This window comes from Tympanuchus pallidicinctus, unplaced genomic scaffold, assembly GCF_026119805.1.
Source record: "Tympanuchus pallidicinctus isolate F22 unplaced genomic scaffold, pur_lepc_1.0 scaffold16, whole genome shotgun sequence".
NCBI lineage: Eukaryota > Metazoa > Chordata > Aves > Galliformes > Phasianidae > Tympanuchus > Tympanuchus pallidicinctus.
In genome coordinates, this window is record NW_026294679.1 from 12,826,445 (window position 1) to 12,849,406 (window position 22,962).

At 42.1% G+C, this 22,962-nt stretch overlaps 1 protein-coding gene across 1 annotated transcript in view; it reads right to left on the reverse strand.

Moving 5' to 3' along the window:
• The window catches only part of ARMH3 (armadillo like helical domain containing 3), a 107,344-nt gene that overhangs the window by 36,889 nt on the left and 47,493 nt on the right, over positions 1-22,962 (reverse strand). The window contains exons 22-23 of the mRNA XM_052676738.1: positions 22,515-22,641; positions 19,777-19,852 (exon numbers count right to left, since the gene is read on the reverse strand). Of these exons, the coding sequence (XP_052532698.1) occupies positions 19,777-19,852; positions 22,515-22,641 (203 nt within the window). The remainder of the gene's footprint in view (positions 1-19,776; positions 19,853-22,514; positions 22,642-22,962) is intronic.

Consider the following 22,962-nt stretch of genomic DNA (forward strand, 5'->3'; position numbering starts at 1 on the left):
AAAGCCCAAACTACAGCACTCTACTACTGATGTCTTTTTATGCTTTGAAAGTTTTATCATGTTCAAGGCTGGAAAAAAAGCCATGTTTTTTCATCAGTTACATGTGATATCAAAGAGGTGTCAGAGGATCTGCAAGCAGTCATGAGGCCTGGGCCTGCATTCACTGAGTATATGCAAAACTAGCAATGAGGGATTCATGCTGTGAAACTTCTGACACCCTAACCCAGGTCAGACACTGCTCTAAGCGATGAGCACTGCCGGGGGAAAGAGCAGTACCAGCTGAAGTAGTGCTAACAGGCCTGCTGCAGCATCAAACAGTCACGCTGCCCATTATTCATCTACCAAACTGTGCTTCCCCTTCACCCTGTTGCACTCGCTTAAGTCACCACTTTCCTGACCGTGTTTAGAAAGTATTCCTCACCATCAGCTTTCTATGTAAGTTAGCTTGCATGGCAAAATTTCCCTGTCTGTAGCAAGACTCCTTCTGGAATTAAGCCACGCAAGCCATTAGAGAACTCTGATCATTATTTGAAATACCAGGTCAGATGGTTACAGAACCCATTTGGTATCAAAGGGATTAATTGCTGCTTTAACAGCTAACATGCGCTAGCTGAGGGACGCAGTAAAAGTGATACGGGCTGTGGCATTCGATGCTAATGAGCAGTGGCACTGATCAGTTTAAGAGAGCCAGTGCCTGACACCATACTTACTGTATCAACATTTCCCAAAAAACAAAACAAGACCAAAACAAACAAACAAACAAACACAACAAACCACAAAAAGAAAACAACCACTAAGGAAACTGGAATGCTTTCTAAAGGGCAGATCTATATTTGGCTTTGCAGACAAGACACACTGCAACACTCAACAAGCAAGATGATTAAAATTAGAGCAGAGTTGAAGTTTTCTTATGAAGGATTTCAAAATTCAAAAATCTGGCTTTATTTCAAATTCCAAGTGACGCTCTGCGATCTTAAACCTCCATGAAAATTGCACATTTCTCTAATTCGATCAAACACTTCATCTGGACAAAACTCAAGATTTCAAGCCCAGCTTGAAATGCATACAAGAATTCAGGAGGAACAACTGTAACAAATCACATGTTCATACTTCCTTTTGGTAAAAAATGAGATATTTCAAAATAAAAACTGGCAAATATTGCCAAGTATTTTGATTGCAGACTGCCACTGGAAAACGATCCTATCCAAGCTCTTCCCAGATTGTCTTTACTATGAACACATCGAAGCTCTTGCCTGAGCAAAAGCAGCCCAGGAGAGCAGGAGTAAACACGGTGCTTAACCTGACCTGAACAGCAAACCTGAGTGTCAACAAACATTAATGACTTACTGCATCCAAAACACCTCTGCCATTATTCAACAGGCAGAATTAAGAGTCAGCGTGAAAAGAGCAAAGACTGAAACTGAAGCTCCTATAGATTCTCTGCTCTTATGTGTTGGGGCAGCTGCTATGAGCTCCAGAATCAGCTGTGCTTTTTCAGACCCTTCCCCAAACCAGCTCTTCCTGACCCAGTAATAGAGCCACATCAAGTATTGACAGCTTTCCTAGTTTCATTAAAAGGCTTTCAATGCATCATCAATCATACCACTGCATGGTAATGGATTTCAGTCATTTCATGGAAATGGAAGTTAGCTGTTCAAGGTCATGTTCTCTTCCAGCTTGAAGGAGGAGCTGTGGTTCTGCACAGCCATTCCATAGGGCACAGTCCTGCTCCTTTGAAGGGTTCCCCCTCGAGGTGACCCTAAGAGTCAGTTCATGTCCCACCTTCACATGCAAAGTGCTGCTATGTTCAAATTGCAGGTGCCAGACTCTGGAAGCAGGTAAGCAGACCTCTAACATCAAAGCGTGCCTTGATGTCTTGACCTAAAGACCTCAGCATCCCCAAAGCCAGCATATAAGAACACCAGCACCACAATATTACTTCCTTGAGCTGTTATGTATTTGATGTTAGTTACCAAAATAGAGACTGCTGAAATAAATAGCATATTTAATCTTTCTCTAAGTTTGAGGCCATCTCCCAGCATGGATTTTGTGCTCCCATCCGTCAGCTCCACAGCTAAGCATGGAGGCTGAGCAAAAGAAATTCAGGAAAAAGCTATTTTTTAAGCAAGGAATAGGACTGAAAAAAAACTCCACCTCTCTTGAAGGCACTCAAGCTTTTCTTTGCCATTGCAACTTACAATAAAACCATTGCAGTTCTGAAACACAACAGAGAAAATCCCTGCTTCTGTGTGGAAACTGAAGCACATATGGGTGAAGATATGAACGACAAATGTAACACTCTGAGCAGCAGTCCAAGCTCAGCAGCAATTTGCCCACTCTCTCTTGCAGCAGAATTCCTCGGCTCCGGCCCACATTCATGGCGCACAGTCATGACTGTGATCGCAGAAAGATGAAAAGCTTGCAGCCCATCACCATCACCTCGAATCTCTCCTCTGCTCCCTGCTCTCAAGAGCAGCAACAACTCAGAATAGGTCTCAGGGCAGTCCTGTTTAATTGCTGCACTGATAAATTTCAGTAGAATGTACAGAGGTAATTCTCTCAATGCAAAAAAACAAGCCTGAAGCACAGAGATCAGGAATTAATTTGCTGAGTTTCAAATGCAAAATGAGACCTTTGATCAAGCCTTTAGCCGATCCGTGTAACTACAAGTCACTAGATCAGCTTATCTGAACTCCCACATATCGCAGGCTGTTGTGTTTCACAGCACTACCCTCGCACTGCATATTCCCAAAGCAGCAGCCAGTTAGAGCATCTTTCATAAAGGCATCCTATTTGGATATGAAGAAAGAACCAAACAATTCAATAGCTTACCACAACGGTTAATTATCTGTCAAAAATCAGTACCTAATGTACAGCTGCCGTTTGGTTTGAGTGTCTAGCCTCCAGTTCTGTTTGGGCATTTTGTCCTCTCAAAGATGCTTGAGCACCCTGAACACAATATCCCAGCTTTAGCTTTAAGGAGCATAAGATGGTGAAATCTCAGTAGCATTTCTATGAACCTCTCTGACAACTGAGTCTTCTCTGTGCTTTTTCTGTTTGTTTTAAATACACTTTCTGAAAGTCACCAGATAAAACTGCAAAAACTAAGTGACTTCTAAAAGTCACTCTCCTGATTCTGCTAATGTTTCAGGAGTCAAATTAATCTCTTTAGCTGAACATTTCATGAGAAACCGAGAGTAAAGCTGTCAGTCAATGCTTCTTATATCACTACTTTGCAAGACACAGCCCATCTTTGACAGGCCAGCGTTGTCTGATACATTAAAAAGCAATTCAGACCACTCTGCCTCATCCCCTCCCTTGATTTAACCTTCTGCCAGCCTTCCACTATCTGTAAAATTTATCACAAATTTGTATGCCCTTCCTAATGACCAGAAAATACACCACATAGCACTACGCTCACACCCATCACCTAAGAAAGCCCATGCAAGATGCCTTTGCCTTCTGATGATGCTCCACCATAAGTGCTTTGTCACTTATTCTCAAGTGAATGTTAGCCTATGATTCCAAACTCCCCAAAAGTGCCTGCCAAAAGACAGCCTGGTTCATACAGTTTGTCTGCTGTAGCCAAGACAAAGCACCTCATGCTAATACAATTTGAAGAACTAGAGAGTTCCAAAATTGGCTTGTAGCTCTAGCCTGCAGTGTGCCATTTGATCATATCAGCAGGTTTGGCATTATCAAGTCCAGAACAGTGACAGGAAGACAAGTCTCAGCTCTGAAAATAGGATGCATCCACATTTCCTCAATTAACAATGCCCGTACCACACAAACACATTCTTCATTTTGCAGCTGTGGTAACTAATATTAAGTAACTGCCAGGGAAACATTGATCAGAATGAATTTATATGCACACAAATACATTCTCTCTCCTCTACAGGAACCACTGTCCATCAGTACAGAGGAGAACCCAAGTTCCCATGACCACAGGACATTTTGAAGTGAAATCATCCTCCTTCCACAGCCACAACACACTGGGTATTTCTAATAGCACAAGGAAAAAATCCTCACTCTAACACAAATACCCCATGCCTCTACCTATTTGCTTTCTTTACACATAGCAGCAAAATAGAGCAAAAATCCAATTAAATTTCCATAAACAGGTCATCTCTAAAACTGCCATATACTTTCCAGAAGACTGCCAAGAAGTTCAATTTGGACCTCGTCCAACCCAAAATACATTTTGGTGCCCTTAAGCCCGTGGAATCTCAAAGGAACAAATTATTCATCAACACCCCCTACTAAAATGTACTCTGCAATGTTGCTAGAACAAAATGGCAGTTTGCTATGAGTGAGCAAAATGATTTATTTAGTATATATATGTACAGGCCCAGACAAACTGCAGTCCTTCTGACAAAGGGGCATACAAATGTGGGGATTATGCAGACAAATCACAGGCGCAGAGCTGGATTTCACTATACTTACCCTGCATGTTTATATGTGATTTACAATGAGTTTCAGATCAAGTTTTATAATATTTTAACATTAAAAGATGGTGTTTTATAAAGTTGATTACCACTTTCAAATACTTATCTTCCCACCTCTGCGTGTTGACTAATACATTAAAATAGAATAAGACAATATACTTTCTGCTTTGCAGCTATGAGAAACTCCTAACCATGATTAAATCAGCTTAGTTCAACCCAGACCAAAATGATATCTGGGATGTTCCTACAGCACATTCTATCTAGTATGCATGCATTATTTATGGCATTTACACAAGGAGAATTGAAGGCTTTTATAAACTAAGACACAAATCAATACAAGCTCTTAGCAGATGGGGTCTTAGTAGGGTTCCACAGCAGCACCACTCCCTCCTGAGCAAACTCTTTCAACTGAATAGCTGACAGTGCAGAAGCAAAGGTTTGCTTAGAAAGATGTGAACCAGAGGCACCCTTGGCACCCAGCATGGCAACAAACATTGCACTTGCCTCCTTTATAGGCTAAACAGTGAGGGCTGCTTCCATGCCACAGGTCACCTAAACTGCTCCAAAAACATCGGACTGCAAGCAAGCCTATCGCTCTGCTTTATTTCACTCCCCAAGCCACGATGAAGCGGCAGCAACACAGATGGCTTTCTCTGTCAGAGGCACCATGGATTAGTGAGGAAATGGATGGGAGGTAAATTCAGCCTGGCACTTAGTCCAGCAGCGTACCACAAAGCAGGCACTTGCAGTCTCTGCTGTGTGATGCCTGCAGCAGGCAATGCAGAGAGGGGCAGAACTAGCCTGGCGAGACCAACACTGAGCAGAAAAATCAGCTGGAGCCACAGAGCCTTAGGTCCTCACCTCCACGCGGACGCAGCCAGTGCCCACAGCTGGGCCAACAAGGGCTAGCAGATGACAGTATGATGAGCTGCCTCACATCTGCCTCTTTCCAGATAATGCACTTTTAATCCACTGTGGCTGGTCTTCATAGATAAATGCTCTTCACAAAGTACAGATCATTATTTGAGGCACTCACAGCAGAGGTCTCACCCTGATCCATTTGTTTTCCTAACCCATCTAACTTGTGCGCTGAATGAGAACTGATGATTTTGGATTTCGTGAAATTGAGGTTTGTCTTCAGAGATTTCTATTTATAGAGCAGTGCAGGAGGATCTGCAGTATTCAAAAAGAAAAATGAATGAGTGATAAATTATCCATCATGTACTTCCTTTAAACAGCAACCTGCAACAGAAAAACTAGATTATGTCCCTGCTCAATTCATCACTCTGCAAAGGCTCGAGTGAAAACATTTGTCCCCTAACCAAAACAAAACACTAAGGGCCTTTATCTTCTTATTTTTAAAATCTAAAGGTCTCAACAACTCATCCTTTTTTAGCTGACAAACTACAGGATACCGAACTGGTGAAGACCTTTCTTCTCAGCAGCTGTATTTGAATCGCGTTTAGCAAGAAAGAAAAAAGGCAGAAAGTCCTGTTAGTCTTAATTAAAATCATGCCTTGCTAAGCTGGCATGGTTTTCACTTCCATGAGACTTATGAGTTCATGATTCTGACAGCTCCTCCTGAGCTCTTTCTGGAAGGAGGAAAAAAAAAAAAAAAAAAAGGAAAAAATGAGGATAATTATTGAAATTCTGAAGTAAAACCACAAGGGAAGAAAACTCTTCCAAGGTTCACCATTCCACTTGCCTCTCCACCAGCGCTCCAACACTGACACACTTCTCTGCCATTCCCAGAACACTGCCAATGGCTGCTGCACTGGAGACCAGCTCAAAGGGAAGCACAGTCATCCTAGGCACCCCTCCTCTAAATAAATTACCAAGGACAACCACATACAAGCAGCAGCAGAAAGCCACAGAAAGGTTTGGAGGCCCTCTTTTCCCTATGCGAAGCTGATGTGGGTCAAAATAACAGCAAATGACTCCTTGCCATAACAATGAACCCCACAGACATCTTGCATGGGATTTCAGCCTCCTCAACACCAAGGTAGCAACAGAACCTAACAAACCGTACGCATACCTCTGACAGGTGACTGCAAGCGAAGTGTTCATCCTGAAAGGAGTGGGACAGGGCTGCTGGCACACTGCCATGCCCTTGGTAAAGGCTGTGAAGTAAATAGCTGATGCCTGAGAAGTTGCTGACAGATAAAATTTACATAAACATTAAAATTTGCCACAGTGAGCCAGGTAGCAAAGGCCAGCTCACTTGCCTCAGTCTGAAAGAAACTGAAGGAACAGTGTAAAAACAAGACAAGAATGAAGTGCTGCTGCCTCAAAACAAACTCTGGCTTCCAGTCCCAAGCAGCTCAAGGTGATACCTGAGGCAGAGTGATATCTGTATGATCAGTAAAGAGTGATGGAATTTTTTTCCATTAGCTTATATAATCACTGCCTCAAATTCACACAACCTCTTAGCTATTTCCCAGCTTAACTAAGTCTTACATAAAACAGGATCTGCTTGGTTTTTAACTCACTTGATCTTCTGATGCACCCTCCTCTCGCAGCTGCTCTTCTCTATGATATTTACTGCCTCATAAAGTCTTTTATTCTCTGCCATCTCTCTTCCAGATTGAAGCACTGTCATGTACACAAACACTCTTCATAACACATTTGGTTCCATTCCTTCAGCCACTCTTCATCGTCCCTTCCTGAAACTTTCCTAGTTCTGCTACACCTTTTTTTGAATTTTCTCAGCTCTGAATATACAGCAAATAAAAAACCAGATTAATTGATACAAAAATTTGCCTCTGGGGAGCAATCTCCACTGAAGATAACACACTGCTTTCTTGGGAACAGCGTGCGTTGGGAAGCAGCAGCACATACGGAGTGGTATATGAAGTTGAGAGAAAACCAAAAATTGTAGCTGGTAAGAGAGAATCCCTCACTTTAGATCGAGAGACATGAATGACTTTAAAAACAGAAAAAAAAAAAAAAAACCCAAGGAAAAAAAGAGAAAACATCACAGTGGGAACACTTAGTTACATGCAAATGCCAAAAGCTTAGTGCTGTAAAAGTACAGAAGTTACTTTGTGCATGCATATGGGGGTAGTTGCATGTGTAGTCCAGGAACAGACTAATATCTCAGAGACCTGTGTAAGTCTACACAGAGAGCTCAAAATGGCTTTTTCTGAAGTTTCCTCAAATCATTTCCTGTTTGCCTCCATAGTTTTGTTTCAGATATTCTTCGTTTAGACATTTCAGATACCTTCATTCAGATATTCTTCATTTCTTCATGGTCTAGGGAGCCTGCTTTGCAGGGGGTTGGACGATATGATCATAGAGATCCCTTCCAACCCCTACATTTCTGTGATTTCTCGCCCTAGATTGCTGCACAGTGAAGCCGTGCAAGGTTAATACCATTCCCGTGTAGCACAGGAAAGAAAACAGAAAAATCCCAGCACGCATTTTCTTACAGCGTGATACCTCTGCAAAGGAATCTGAGGCTGGTTCTGAAAAAGGGGGTGAAGGATTCTAAAACAGTGGGCAAAAGGAAAACACCACTTTCCTGAGGCTAGGTGAAAGCATGCTGTGCTGAACAATTTAATAGTTAAATAGAAGTAGAAAATACCATTGTAATTAACATACAAAGAACCAGCATGGCTTAGCTAATCTCATCATGAAGAGATCGAGTAAAGTAGTGTGCGTTTTATGGAGCAATTTAATCTGGCAAGCAATTAATCGTAAGAGCACTAAGTCAAACGAATAGATTTCCCTTTAAGGAGATCACATTCATCATCTGTAATGCATTCTGAACTGCAGTTTGTTAACCGGCCCCTGAATTTTACAGAAGACATGCACTGCCTTCCTTTAGTGGAGAAGTGATCCCTGACTGACGGGAAGGAGTTGCATCAGTCTTTCCGAAGCAGCTGGCCTATTAGCACTAATAGGCTCTGAATTACCGACGCAGGAAGAAAATAACTTACAGAAAGATGCGACGAGTTTCTACAACCATTCTACTTTAGAAAAATCTACAATGCTATTTACTTGGCTGTTTGAACCGTGTTGTCATTCACTGTCCAGCCATTCAGTAATGTCCTGGGGCTGACACGGTTAGTAAGGCGGGTGGTGGGAGCCCTGCCCACTGAGAACCTCAGCATGCTTCTCCTACCTGGGTGCCCTGGCACATAGCCGGGATGCTCTGCCTCTCTGACCTCTCCTATCCTCAGTACAAGATTATCCTTTCCTGACTGATTCTAATTGGATCTGCTTAGATGGCATCACTCTAACCGAACACAAGACCACACCAGATACTCAGTGCTCTCACTGTTAGAAATCCTTTGACTTTCAACTTTTATTTATTCATGACACTCCATGTCCACGTGACAAACTTCATTCTAGCTTCAGAAGCTGCTCCACTTGCTTGTTTCCCACTACATTAGTAAGCATTCATTTTCATTTTGCTGGTCTGTGCAAAGCACACCTTAAGTGCCCTTTCGAAGGGAACGATGATGGCTCCTCTTGCTCGTGTCTGTGCCTGTACTCATCCAAGTTCAACTCAGAACATGATTTTGAAGATCTCTTCCCGGGAAAGGATCTCTTCTGCTCATTCTCCTGTCTCCCTGTGTAGCAGTATCACTGATCTCAAGCGAGCAGTTTGGATACTCAAGATAAGCCATCTTACAGACTGCTAAACTCTACCAAAAGACATATGGCAGCATTTCACATGATCTGAAAACCTCACAGCGTTCACTCAACTCAGCCATAACTAAAGAGTGTACGTGAAAAAGACTGCTAGAGGTTTGCAGCTTCTGCCCCACTGCCACCCCGAGTCCATTCAGAAGATGGATTTCCTCTTTCTGGAGTTGTGCTGCCAGCAGCAGACTAATGATGAGAAGAGACCTATGCCTGGCTGCCTTCAGCCCCCTTCCATCCTGCTAATTTCCTTCATGCCCAGCTCAGGTTGCAGGCATGAATGTAAAGTAGCTCCATGCCAAATCAAAGCTAAATAAAGAGTAGTGGAGATAAAGCACAGTGGAGAAAAAGATAAAAAAAGAAACCCATGAGTTGTTTTCTGATTGAGACTAGATCATTTGGCCTGAAACACAACTCAAAACTCATATTAAACTGATTATGAGTAAATATTGCTTTACCACATTGTCAGGAAGGTTTGGGGAAGGACTTATTAATACAAAATTATTCAAAATACAAATTTGGTTACTCTAGATTATTAAAAAAAAAAAGACACAGCAAAAGATGGCTACACTTACAAAAAAAAAAAAAAAAAAAGAGAGAACAAAAACCCCCAAAATACTTCCTTATGGCCAAGCCTTTAAACTCTTCTGGCCTGAAGACAAATGCATAGAATTGTTTCCTGATGCCTTCCTGCTATATAACATCATACTTATAATTAGACTGATACCACATTAAAATGACAGCAAGCACAGGCACAATTCATTTAACAATTAATCTACCCTAGCTATCATTTTCACTTGTCATTAACTGCCTCTCAAAATGCCCTCAATTTCATATAACCATAGGCTTTTCCTTTAAGCACACACACAGGGGAATATGCCATTATAGGCATTATTCAAAGAAGTGCTTTCTGTCCTCATCATCAACCACAGCATTAATCATACTGGAATAGTTTCTTCTCACAAATGACTGAGTTGCATAGTCAGACCTCACCAGCAGGGCCCAGTTGGCTGACAAGCTCACAGCCAGCAGACAACACTGGGCATCTGCAGCAACACACACTGCGAGTCCTCTGGCTTTTACCCCTTACAGAGAAAGAAAGATGCTGAGCACCCCAAGCTCCTCTTGATTTAAAGAACTGCTCTATTCAGCATTTTTAACTGCTGGATCCAGAGTAAATACATAGCACTGAGAAGCCAAACAAAATTAGCTTTCTTCCTTCTCTCACATCTGTCCAGGCAGGAAAGAGGCTGCTCTCTGCAGAACCACAGAATGGACAGGTTGGAAGGGACCTCTGGATGTTATCTGGTCCAACACCAGGCTGCTCATAGCTTCATCCACACAAGGTATGAATAACTCCAAAGATGGTGATTGCTTTGCTCAAACTCTTCCACTTACGGATCACTTATTTTGTGAAAAGTTGGGGAAGCACCTCCAAGACCACACTATTTTATTTTATGGTCAAACTTAAGATCTTGGAGCTGTCTGGCTTTTTGGCTCCAAATTCCAAAGCAAGGAGCATTGAAAAATTATAAGGAAAGCATTAAATATTTTCTTTTAAAAAGTAAAGGCAATTAGGCTTTGAGTATTTCTACAACCTGCTCAAAACACCCCATGAAGGGCACTGTGGAAGTTGCATGTATTCACACCTCCTCTGCCAGCAGCAAGAGTTCTACGTTAATTAGCACAACACAACCTTTGGGAAAAAGGATCCAGTTTAAAGTTTCTCATCCAAAGTCTTGGCAACATCACGAGTTTCTTTAGAATAAAAGGCATTTCTCCTGCCCTCAGAGCACATCCCAGCTACATCTTCTATAGAAGTGTTTTTTTTCACAGTGCCCAAGGACACCTGAAATTCAGTGTTCTAAAGTTTGAAAATTATCGCTCACTTGGGCACAAAAGGTTGCATTGCTTTCCACTCCATAATCCATAAGATGAGAAGAAAAATGTCACTGTAATTAATACAAAATGATGACCTAATTAATCATTAACGCAGCAAGACGACAAAGCTTTTGGGCTCCCAAAGTCTTCCAGCAAAGTCAGACAAAAGAACTGCCAGGGAGTTTTTCAGGTCGCTCCATATTTGACCATCCTCAAAATAAGGCACACACAAAACAAATTGTTTTTATGCCTTATCAAACCGAAATCCAACGTGACAAGGTCCCCTACAACACATCAGTGGCCTTCTGCTTGACACACACTGCCAAGTCTCAAGCCCAGCACTTCAACTGAAACTCTAGGCAGAGCCTACTCAACACAGCTTGCAATAATTGCTAGCAGCAATGAATGGCAGGTGAGCCCTCCTGTTCAGCCACGTGATCAGTACATACCAGCATTCCACGGATCACAGAACACAGTTGGACAAAGCACACCATGGCAGTTTTTGCCCCCAGAGTAACATCCTTCAACTAAAGCCTCATTAGTCTGAGATATCAAAATTCTGATGCCCGTCACAGGTGATTCTCATTGGACCATCATTATCTTCATCTGTTTGGCTTTGACAGCTGAGGAACTGTCAGGCACGTGGGCACTGTGACTGCCAAACCTTCCCAGCTAGTTGCCCCTGAGATAGACAATGGGAAGAGCTTCCCTCAAGTCCTGCCTCAAAGCTGAGGGAGACACGGCTCCCTCAGAAGCAGTGCCCCATCATTTTCTGAATTACATGTCCAGCTACAAGAGTTAGGGGAAAAAAAGTAATAAAAAATAGAAATAGCAATACCTTGCACTCCCCAACAGGGGCTTTCTCCCAATTATCCTGACTCCAGCCAGTGGAATTTAGACAACCTGAACCCTGGATGTTTCTTACAGTCTCTGACTGGATGTACACGAATCTGAGCCCAAAATACTTTTACATTTTGGAGGAAAGAAATCACAACTCAGTCAAGCTTTCCCTTTTTCCCCACTCCAGCTGGCATTGCACTTTTACCTTGCTATAGGCATAGCCCCAACAACACCAACTGGTATTTACTGATGGCTGCAAAGCTCCCGTGCTGCTAAGGTGACACAGTGCTCCCTGCCTTCAGTAGGAAGAGCTCCTAAATCAGCATTTTAACTTTGAATGCTAGGATGTATGTTTCTCTTAATGAACAAAGACTTCTAAATAAGGTGCCCTCCTCTCACAGTTCCCTGGGAATGGAGCTCCAGATTCTGGTGCAGTCCTCAAACAGACTGCAGCTCTGCAGTCATGCCAACAGCGTATTATCCTTGCATTTAGCTGAAGGTAGTTACAGCCTTTGCCTAACAAACAGGTGTACTGCATAAGCAGGTACTTTGTCAATTTAGTCCTAAAGGAAGAATTAAGAGAATAGGACGTTTACATTTCTAGAGGAAAAAAACCAACAAATTTGAGGCCCCCCACTAGTAGAAGATAACAAGAAATACATGTTACTGGATTTTTAAAAGCTTTTCTTCTAAACACACATCCCACAGCCCAGATTTGCAAAGGGAATAATAATTCTGGCTGCTGCTGTGAGCAACAGATTTCTTTTAAACAGAAAGAGTAAAGTAGCATTATTCTACATCATTTTCCGAGGGATAGAGGTGTTATTTAAGCTCACAATGATTTTACATTGTTTGGGTTATGAAGAAAGCTGCTTAATATTCTCTTTCCATTAAAGCAAATCTAGAAAGCTAGACTTGAGACCAGTGGAGATCAGCGTCCCTTATATTTACCCAAAGAATAAGAACAGCATGGGTGAAATTCTGACAAACTACAAGCAGCTGTTTCAAACTGTGCTTCAGTCATGCTCCAGTAGGGCCAATTTTGGGGGCCAAGAGAAGGTGGTTGCTAAAGCTTTTCTTTTCTTGCTTCTTGGCTGCAAGAGGGCTACCAACAAAGATGTCAAGCTGAAATCTGTCAGTTGGATTTGAACTCAGGCCAGCTACAATACCAGAGAAATAATAAAGGCTGTTTTTATAAGCAGAATGAAACAATACAACCATTTAAAGAGAGAAACCTGCAGATCCTTTCAGATTTTGTACTGCAGCAAAAAAAAAATAAAAAAAAATAATTATATACATACATAAAAATAAATATGCATAAATAAATAAATAAATAAATGTGTGTGTATATATATATATATATATGCTTACAAAAATGCATCCTAACTTCACAGCATATGCTTTAATGTATTATTGAGGGCGCACAAAATGTGCCTCTACTCAGCAAGGGAATTCAAGACCAAGGTATCTGCAAACAAATGAGGCAAGAAATAACTTCTGACCAACATTATGTCCACCTCCAAGATAAATCAGCAGCACTGCCAGTGCTAATGTGTGCTTCCCAGTATTTTTATGTTTCTTCAGTGAAACGTATTTGGTAAACAAAAGACAACAGAACTCTTGTGTGGTGCCACACTGCTTCACACCACAGTGCAAATTAACTCACCTTAATCAAACAGGAGATCACAACTGCACTGGTAAGTGCCTTTCACGTCTTCCCTCTCGTGACTGCTCTCACCAAGCTCCAGACCCCGAATTCACTAGCACAAAAGCTGCAAACGTATTTCCAAAGCTGAATATTCTTAATACTAAGCCATCAAGAAAAACCTGCTAGTAGTTTAACAAACTCCATCTTACAAGTTTGCACTCCACACACGTGAATCCAGCAAAGAGGATCTGCAGACAAATTTCCCCTATTCACAGGGCAGTTGCATTTGATACAAAGCAGATGAAATCTTGGAAGCAATACCTCAGTAACAGAGATAACATTTCCCAGTAAACTCAGCTAAGGAGCCTACAGAAAGATGAAAGTTTACAGGTGAGTAAACTTTGCAGAGAAATGCTCGCCTTAGGAGATCAGTACCAACTAAGATATTTGCTGAACTTCAGAAGAGTTAGAAGAGACTGCCACACAGCAGCTGTGTACAGGAGGGTTTCCTTTCTGCCCAAGAAACAGCCCTCCATTGCACAGACACAGCTATAGGCAGTCCTTGCACAGTAGCTGAAGTACAGAAGCAGACCTTTTGCATGTTCCCTCTCAGAAGGGTAAGCTATTGACTAACCCTGAAGAATGGTGATGAAAGCAGCCAACATGTAAGACTGAAAAAGCCAGGGAAGCAAGGCTGCACCCTGGGAACCATCTCCACTTGGTGTTTACCCCATGCTGCAGCATAGGTTTCAAGTGTGTTGAAGAAATCAATTGAAGCAATACAAACAGATCTGCTCAAATGTGCATCAGCTCTAGAAACCTTCAGGTACCACAAAGAGAAGAGTTAATCCTGCCGAAAATCCACTGGAGAAAAACGTGTATTAAGCCAAGAGAAAACAGACCTGACACTAAGAGTCACCTCTCAAACTGCAATGGAAGTTATTGGCAAAAAGGGGGAAGGTGACCTGGGATGCACCTGACTCACAGAGCCGTGCTGCCATGCTGTGGAATTGGTCCATACAATGTCACTCCGTGCACAGATTTGCTCTCTGGATTTGGACCAGTGGCAGAGACAACATTTAATTAAGCCACTGCATGAATGAGAAAGAACGAAGGAAAATTATAGCAGAATGAAATTGGCTAGAGCTCTGTCAGCAAAGCACACCGAGATGAATCAGCGAGTAAATAAAGAGCAATAGCTTAAAGCTAACACCACTGCCTTGACAAGAAATCAGTTATTGCAAAGCCAATGAAACATTCAAGTTACACAATTGGAGAAAAACCCTTAAAGTTAATGAAAATACTGGCAGCATGGGTAGAGTGCTAAGCAAAGATGAAACAATGCACCCTGGGACAGCAACGCTTCTTTTTTTGTTCTCCCATTAGTGCACTGCTGGTCACACTGGCCTTCCAACGAGGTCTTTGCCTTTGAAACAACTCCTGTTCTTTGTCAAGATGCCAGCTAATGCCATAACCTGTCCACATCAAAATCTGTTGCTCCCAGATCAAACTTCCAGAAACTGCAAGGTCAGGTGAAAAACAAGCAGCAGCTGAATCCTGAGCAACCAACACTCCTCCACAGCTGCCGTGCTATCCCAGGAACCACTCTGCTGTGCCAGCATCCCTGTGCAGGAAAAAAAAAAAAAGCATGCAAAGCAAACCTGGGAAACAACAAGAAGGAACATTGCTCCTTCAATTAGGAGTGATTACAAATCACTAAAAAATAAAAACCAAAAAACAAAAACATCTAAAATCAATCCAGAATCCTTATTTAGGATCATTTCTTCAGACCATCACTTGAAAAACGTGACAAATTAATTCTTCAATTAAGTGCAAGTATCTTGAAATTTCTCTTACAGAATTTTTAGTAAGAATTTGATCCTTAACCTCAGCAAGATTATATTTGGATTTAAAGTACCAATAAAATATGTTTATGAGTTTCTCTTTGGCTTTCACTGCCTTTTTTTCCTCACTTTCCTCCTTTGTTAACTGTCTTGTACCAGCCCCTGATCTGAGCTCAGCCCGACTGATTAGCAGCGACAGCATGTCAGAGGTCATTACCATTAAGCACACCTCAGTGAACAATTTAATGGAGCTGTTATTCCACCAGTGGCAGCTCCCACAGTGGCGTTTAAGCAAAGCTCCAGATGAGGCCAAGCTAACCTGGAGGAAGGAGCACCCTCTGCTGTCAGCACCGCAGGCTCCGAGCCCAGCAGTCCTGCCGTCTGCCTTCCAGGTGCTCAGGCAGCAGCACGGTGCCACCAGCAAATTCTGCTGAAGGGAAGAACAACTGAGCACCTCGAGCAAAGCTGGTGCTGTACCTCAGAGAAATGCACGGTTGTGAGAGAGAAAGAAGGGCAGGGAGAAGGGGGTACATCTTAAAACACACCCTCAGCAGACTGTAATCCATAGGCCTCTGCTGTGTACAGAAGCGCACTCCTGTTCACGCAGCCTCATAAGCGCTACGGCCACCCACTCTGTGGCTGGGTCAGCAGCACTTAGCTCTCTGTCTCCCCATAAATCCCTTGCCGCAAAGCAGGCCAATGCTGTAGGGATGATACCTGCCTGCTGCTGCTCAGTCTTTAATGGATCTCTGAATGGAGCTGCCTCCTCTATCAGGTTTTCAGTAAGTGCAGATCTACAGAGTGCAGGTAATTTAACAAGAGGTACAGCACTGCAGCAGGGATTCCAGGTAACTTACAACAAATGAGCACAGCCCAATTTGGCCTTCTTTCACACAACTATAATTGTAAATGCTCTTTCAGAGTTCTTCTGCAGCAAGCATAACCATTTCATATACATTCATGCAATGCTTTAAGTGCTCCTCAAAATCCCCAGCCTCTCCTTTATGACCCTGAAAGCAGTCATGGGAAAAGAGCCCCTCCTGTGCAAAGGGAACATCACACCGGGTGGCTCATGTGGAACAGAAGAAGCTGCAAGATGGGAAAGTGAATGAAAGCAGCCAAGCGAGGATTGCAGGGGATGCTACAACAGCACGTATAAAAAATGCTTGAGGAAAAAAAGAAATCTATTACCTACTCCATACTGCAAAGGTAATCTCTGGTTGTTAAAAGTTTTTGAGAGAGAAAAGAGAAAAATACAGCTGCTTTAAAAATGACAACAGGACCCAATTTCCAACAATGGGGAATTCAGTCTATTAACCACCAAGTCAATCTATTTATTCACTTTGAAAAAATTATGGATCAGGAGAAAGTCTATTAAAAGTATACGAGGCTTCAGCTGCCACCTTCCTCACTGAGTAAGCAGTCAGAAGGTGCCCCTTTGAACTTTGCATTAATAACATTCTCATTAAATGCAAACCTGCACAATATTATCTTAAAGAGGCTCATTAGCTTCAAAAAAATTACTCATATCAAAAGTTGCTTACTTCCTCAGAGGTGAGAAGGTGAGTTTCCAGAGCCCTAATTGCCAGAGCTTCTCATTTCAGCTCCCTCTGTGCTGCAGCCATATCTTGCAGTCCATCATATCTCAATTATTTATGTAAAGCAGAAACAGATAGAAGATTAAGCACAATTATGGTATAAGAGAGCAACACAGATCACTAATTCCAGTGTGGTATGCAAGATTTCAGCCAAACGAGGTTATTACTCTGTCTTCTTCACATTTCCATTTTCTTCAAGTTGCACAGCAATCATGAAGCACACCCAGAAAGACATGGAGATAACAGGAATACCGCCCGCCCCTCTCAATAAGCAGAACATCGATGATTGCTCTTCTTACTGGAGTGAGGACCAGAAAAATCAGGTAAGCGAACCAAAGCGTGACTTTGCACTGCGCTGGTGCAGCAAACAACAGGCAATCAGTGCTTATAAAAACCTTCCAGAGCAACGGAACGTGCTGAGGAGAAGAAATCCAATGTGAGAAGGATTCATCTAAAGTCAGCCTTTGTGGTGAAGGCATCAAGTAAGAAACTGTATGCTAATCCCACCCTAGGAGGAAACCAAAGGGGCATAACCAAGAGGCCATTCAGTGAGAAGCTACATCACGTTCAAACCTGCATGCCCTTAACGATGCATAAATAAATCTACGATAATATTGTCATGCATTAACATGCTCTGTTTCTCCAATAAATCCACGTGCCTGACAGCCTTGTAGGGTTCATTTTTCTCAAGCATCCTCACTCCCTGTTTCTCTTGGCTGATTTGGGCTTGCAGCATCTTGGTGTGCAACACGGAGCCCTAAATGTGTGTGTGTGCACAGGGCTCCAGTGTGTGCTCCTGGCCCAGCTGCAGCAGAAGCACACAGCCTGGGTACAAAGTCTGCCTAAGGACACTGCTGCAGCCAACAGGCCAGGACAAAATGTTTTTCCCAGCAGGGTGCAGAAAGCTTCAGACCTTGAAAGGCTTTAGGCATTCCTGGAGGAATTGTCTTCTCTTTTTCTGCTGCATGATCTGCAACTTTCAAACACCTGAATTCAGTCTTCAAGCGAAAAAGAAACATTGCATCATCACAAGCCCCTGATTTCATACATATTTTTCTTTTTTTTGTCCCCACACAAGTAGAGCACCTCTGAATTCCTTCATCTTCCAAGAACTGGCTGCTCTAAAATACACTCATTTAAAGAACCCTTTACATTTTTAATTATTTAACATGAGAAGTGAAAAATCAAGCAGTACTTTATTTTATTTTTTTTTCCTTAAGGGGTAGAGAGGCAGGAAAGGAGATAAGTCAAACAGGCTAACTTCTCTAAAGCCTAATTCCTCTCCAGGTCTCGAGTTATCTCTAATGAAGACCTTGCCTAATCTCCCTGACAAAATTAGTCACTTATGAAAGCATCAAAGGCAAGTGAAAGACCAGATGAAATTTTAATATCCATAAGTAGTGAGGCAGAGCAAAGGAGTCTACAAGAGAAAGATGTTAGAGGCTCCGCTGGTTCCAGGCAGCACCATGCACTGAGCATGTCTAAGGCAAGGTGGCCAGGGAGGGCTGCCACAACGCCAGTTTTTTGGGCTGTAACCCTCCTCAGTTACATGATGATCCTTACCAAACCAGCTGTGAAGCTGACAGTAAATGAGCAATCTTAAAATCTTAGCTGCACAAAGCAGAGGTGAGTGCAAACCTTCCACGATCACTTGCTGGGCTGTTTTTTGTTGTTCTTATCGTTTTATTTTTTAAATCTCTTCCCAGTTTAGACTTCTCTCCCCGTGTACGCAGAGAATTCCCATGGCAGATACTGTGTCACATTAAATGACATTACTTTGCCAACAGCTATCTGTTCTGCTGCTTCATTCAGGGTGCATTATCTGCCCACAAGCGCTCATTTACGTCTGGTTACAAAAAAATAAAAATAAAGACTGGAAAAAAATAAATCACCCGGAAACACATGTGATGTTATTAAGCTTACAGACTTACTAGGGGAACCTTTAAGGTGGTTTATAGATGCTGACTGACTTGAAAGACGCCCTCAGAGAGCCTGCACTACACAACCTCTCTTGGAGTGAGGAAAACGACAAGCATTAACAATACAGCAGTGCTAAGCTCCCTGGTGTTACACAGAAAGGCTGCACACCTCATGGAAAGATCATCTAGGAGATGAGAAGGCAGCGATGGGCAGATGCTTTCTGGTATAAATACTCATTTCTTTTCTGCTTTGTTTACAAGCCAGACACAAAAAGTACATTTTTTCTCTTTCCTCCATTTTCCAATCAATCAGATCTATGAGCCATTTGTCCCAGCACCCCACGCCCCAGCTTTATCACTACAAGTGGCTTCAGAAGATGCAAAATTAATGCTGCCACAGAGGAAAAGAGCACAAGAACACCTCAGATATTCCCTAGCCTTACAAGTAGAGCATAACTTCCACTTCTGAACGAAAAGGAGTTTTAAATAAATACAAGATGTCTCTGAGTGATCAGCTTTAAACATGCACAAAAATCCTGTAATTTTAAGAGAGGCTTAGAATCTGCTCATTACAGCTGCCTCATAGTCCCCTCTTCATACCTTCATGGAATTGCAATAGAATCACACAACAGAAATCCATTAGGACCACAATTGTCCTGACAGCGTAGCATTGTTCCCTACTGCATAACTTCTCCCAGGGATGCTGTGAGGATTAATTCATTATAGCTTGCGTTATGCTCTAAAGGCATTCAGTCTACAGAAGAGAATCATTAGGAAAAGGACAGTCAAAGTCTGGTGACCCTCTTTTATCCCAGTGGGCCCTGCTCAGAGCAGCAATTTTGCCCAACAAAGCAAACAAATTCAAAACCAGGTTCAATACAACAAATGTCATTATAAGAATGCAGTCACACAAGCCCAAAATCTCTAAAATGGTTATTAACTTCTACTCCTTACCTAATATTGACTAATGCATGGGTCACCTTGCTTGCAGGCTCTTTCCACTGACCAGCATTGGTAGAAATCCTGAGAACTGAAAGGAAAAGACAGTTAGCAATATTGGCCATTTTCTACTCCAAAACACCTAAAATCTGCTTTGGTGAGATGGCAACCTACAAATCGTATCAGAACAAAGGTCATCCTTGTGACCATCTGTACAGCAAAGCAGAAGTTTCCTTTAAAGCCTATTTAAGAAAATTAAGGAACACAGAAGAAGCGTACAGCACACCAGGACACCTGGGAGGCAGGAAGCAGGGGGAACAGAGACTCCACCTTCCTGATTTATTTCATCACCACATTAAAGTTGCTCTCACTCAGAAATAGGACAGCATCCCAAGCCTGTGATACCTTTTATTTCACACACTGCTATTCTCCAACTCCTACTTATGCAAGGTTCCACTTGAGCTACACCCTTTAATTTAAACCTAACCAAAGAGCAATGGGTTCTTTACTTCCATGCTTATCTTGAATCATAGAGAAAAATTACACACTAGCCTAGGGAAAAAAACTCTATAGGAATGAATGTGTTGCTCAGTTGCACAGATGGTCTCTGACAGACTTGGGAGCAGATCTGAAAACATTCTGCAGGAGGAAGAACTTCAAGGGAATCAATTTTTTTTTTACTGCCAGAACACCCAAAATATTTACTTAGGTCAGAGCCTGTAGTGTTTCTATGGTGGCAGTTACCTGCACATCTTTTGTTAAGCACCAAAACAGTAAAACAGTAGCAAGTGTGGATCATTTTTCTGTTTACCTGAATAGAAATGAATTCACTATGAATTTATATACAAAGTCTTCTAGGGTTAGAAGTGACAGAATAGCACTTCATTCAAATATGGGATCATCTAGAAACACCAATGCAAGAAGTGAATCTGAAAGCACAGTGGCTGCACACTCATGCATATTATTGCATAAGAGGAGCTCTCAGTCTCTGCACATCTGGATACAGTTCAGATTCACGAAGAGAAAAATAAATTTTATATATAAATAAAAGCATTTCCCAATGTACAAAATTTCAACTACTTTCACAAAAAAAAAAAAAAAAAAAAAAACAAACAACACCCTGAAGGATAGAGCTGATCTGTGCTAACAAATGTCCAAAGACTAAGGGATAGAAGGTTGGCTGTAGTCCCACTAAGAGGGTTAACAAAGCTAAGGGAAGCTGTTAGGCACCTGACTAAACAGTGGCTTTCACCAGCTTAGACAGTGCTGTCTTCTCACTTTCCTCTGCTACAATTTCATGCCATGTGCAGAAAAAAGAAAAAAAAACAACAACAAGATGTCAGCTCTAAATACTGATTTTGTCAAACAGAAGGTGCTGCACTTCAGTATCTGAAGTAATGCCTGAATGGAAACTCTGCATCCATCTCGGATGTTAATTCAAAGGAGTTCTGTGTGTCAGGATGGAAAGTAGCCACATGATATGTGAAATGTCCACACGGGTCAGCTGTGCCTCTACAGCCCCACTGTATTTGAGGGCATTATTCTTCCATTTCGCTTTCCTTCAGCTTCCACAGGGGACTGGTTTGAAAATGCCACTGGCTGGTGAAATCACCTCATCTTACTGGCTGCAATTTTGTGAGCAGGAAATCAGCTAGCAAAAAATCTTTTGTGCTCAAAGAACAGAAATGGCCGCCTGATCCCTTCTATAAAGGATGAAAATTGTAGGAAGTTTATACAAAAAGGCAGTTCATTTTGCTGGAAATTGCAGGGAGTATGTGGCCCCTTTTATTTTGGTGTGGACAACTGCCAAGCCAGAAGAATGCTGCAGCTAACTACCTCTGTGCCACTGCCCTTCGACTTCCCTTACATGCTTATAGTAACTCTTGTTGCTGGATGGGTGATCACAGTGAGAAAGGAGTAGAGACAGCATGGAAGAAAAATCCTTCTAGAACAAAGCAAGCAAAAGAACACAGCTTTTTCTTCACAGCTTCAAGCATGCAGGCACTACATCAGCCTTGCTGCAGCCACCTCTGGTTACAGGCTCCTCTGTACACACACTGCCTGGTTTTGTCTCCAGGAACTCCTTGCTATCCTTTGTTCCTCTTTTCCCTGCTGGATTTCACTTGGTGGCATTCCAGCATGTCTCTCTCCTTCTGAAGGATGGCAGCCTCTCCCTGTTAAGCTAGCAAGCACATTCCTCAGTCCAGTGATTTACTTGCAAGCAGGTTTATGAGGGCTGTATTTTTGGTTTATGTTGGCAATGACAGCAGTAGATGTGATTTGCCTAGCACAGCAAGCATCCTGTTAGAAGTTCCTCAAATTCTTTTCCAAATTCTTGCTTGCATTGTATACTCGTCTATGCTGGCTGTTTCTGCAGCATGTACTGACCTTCTTGAAGCTAACAGATGTGGCAGATGCATACTATAAATCAATCCAACCACACAAAAATGCATGAAACACCTAATGCCATATATAAATTTGTTGGTTCAATTGGCACTCTTGAATCACAGTAAGCAGATGCTACAAAGGTAATGGGGCTGCATCTATTTTTTTTTTTCTGGCTAAAAATATTTATCCCTCTAACAAATTTATCCTCTCATTTCTGAATTTACCAAACACACCAATAGATAAATTATATCCATTCAAGGAGAGAGGCATCAGCAGCAGGTGGACAGAAAACACCAGACAAACAACCCCCTCAATCACTCTCATTTCAACTCAGTAATATTCCCAACCATCCAGGAGGTACTCACCCATAGAATAAAGGTTGTCAAAATTCTGATGCATCCGAATGATTTCATAATACAGCTCATCATAGCTGCTGGGAGTGGGGAGGAAGGTGTCCCCGTAGGTGATGAACATGTTGAACAGGTTCACAACCTATACAAAGGAATGAAAAGAGGTTACAACAGGAATGTTTCCACAGAAGCTACACTGCTATAGGAATAAACAATGCAGGCTATCTTCAAAACCTTTAAAGAAACAGCTCTTGGTTCCATTAGCCAGCATTACATTAGTTTGCTGCTCTATTATCTTCCTTACAGTACAGAAGAAACACACAGGCAACTTTAACACTGTCATATTGATGGCCAGGAGAAGGGGTCTCTGGTGTCTTGTATACAAAGTGCAGGAAGAAAAAAAAGAAACATTAGCAGATCTGGAGAATTACACTCCTTCCTCACACAGGTTTGTTGATTTCAG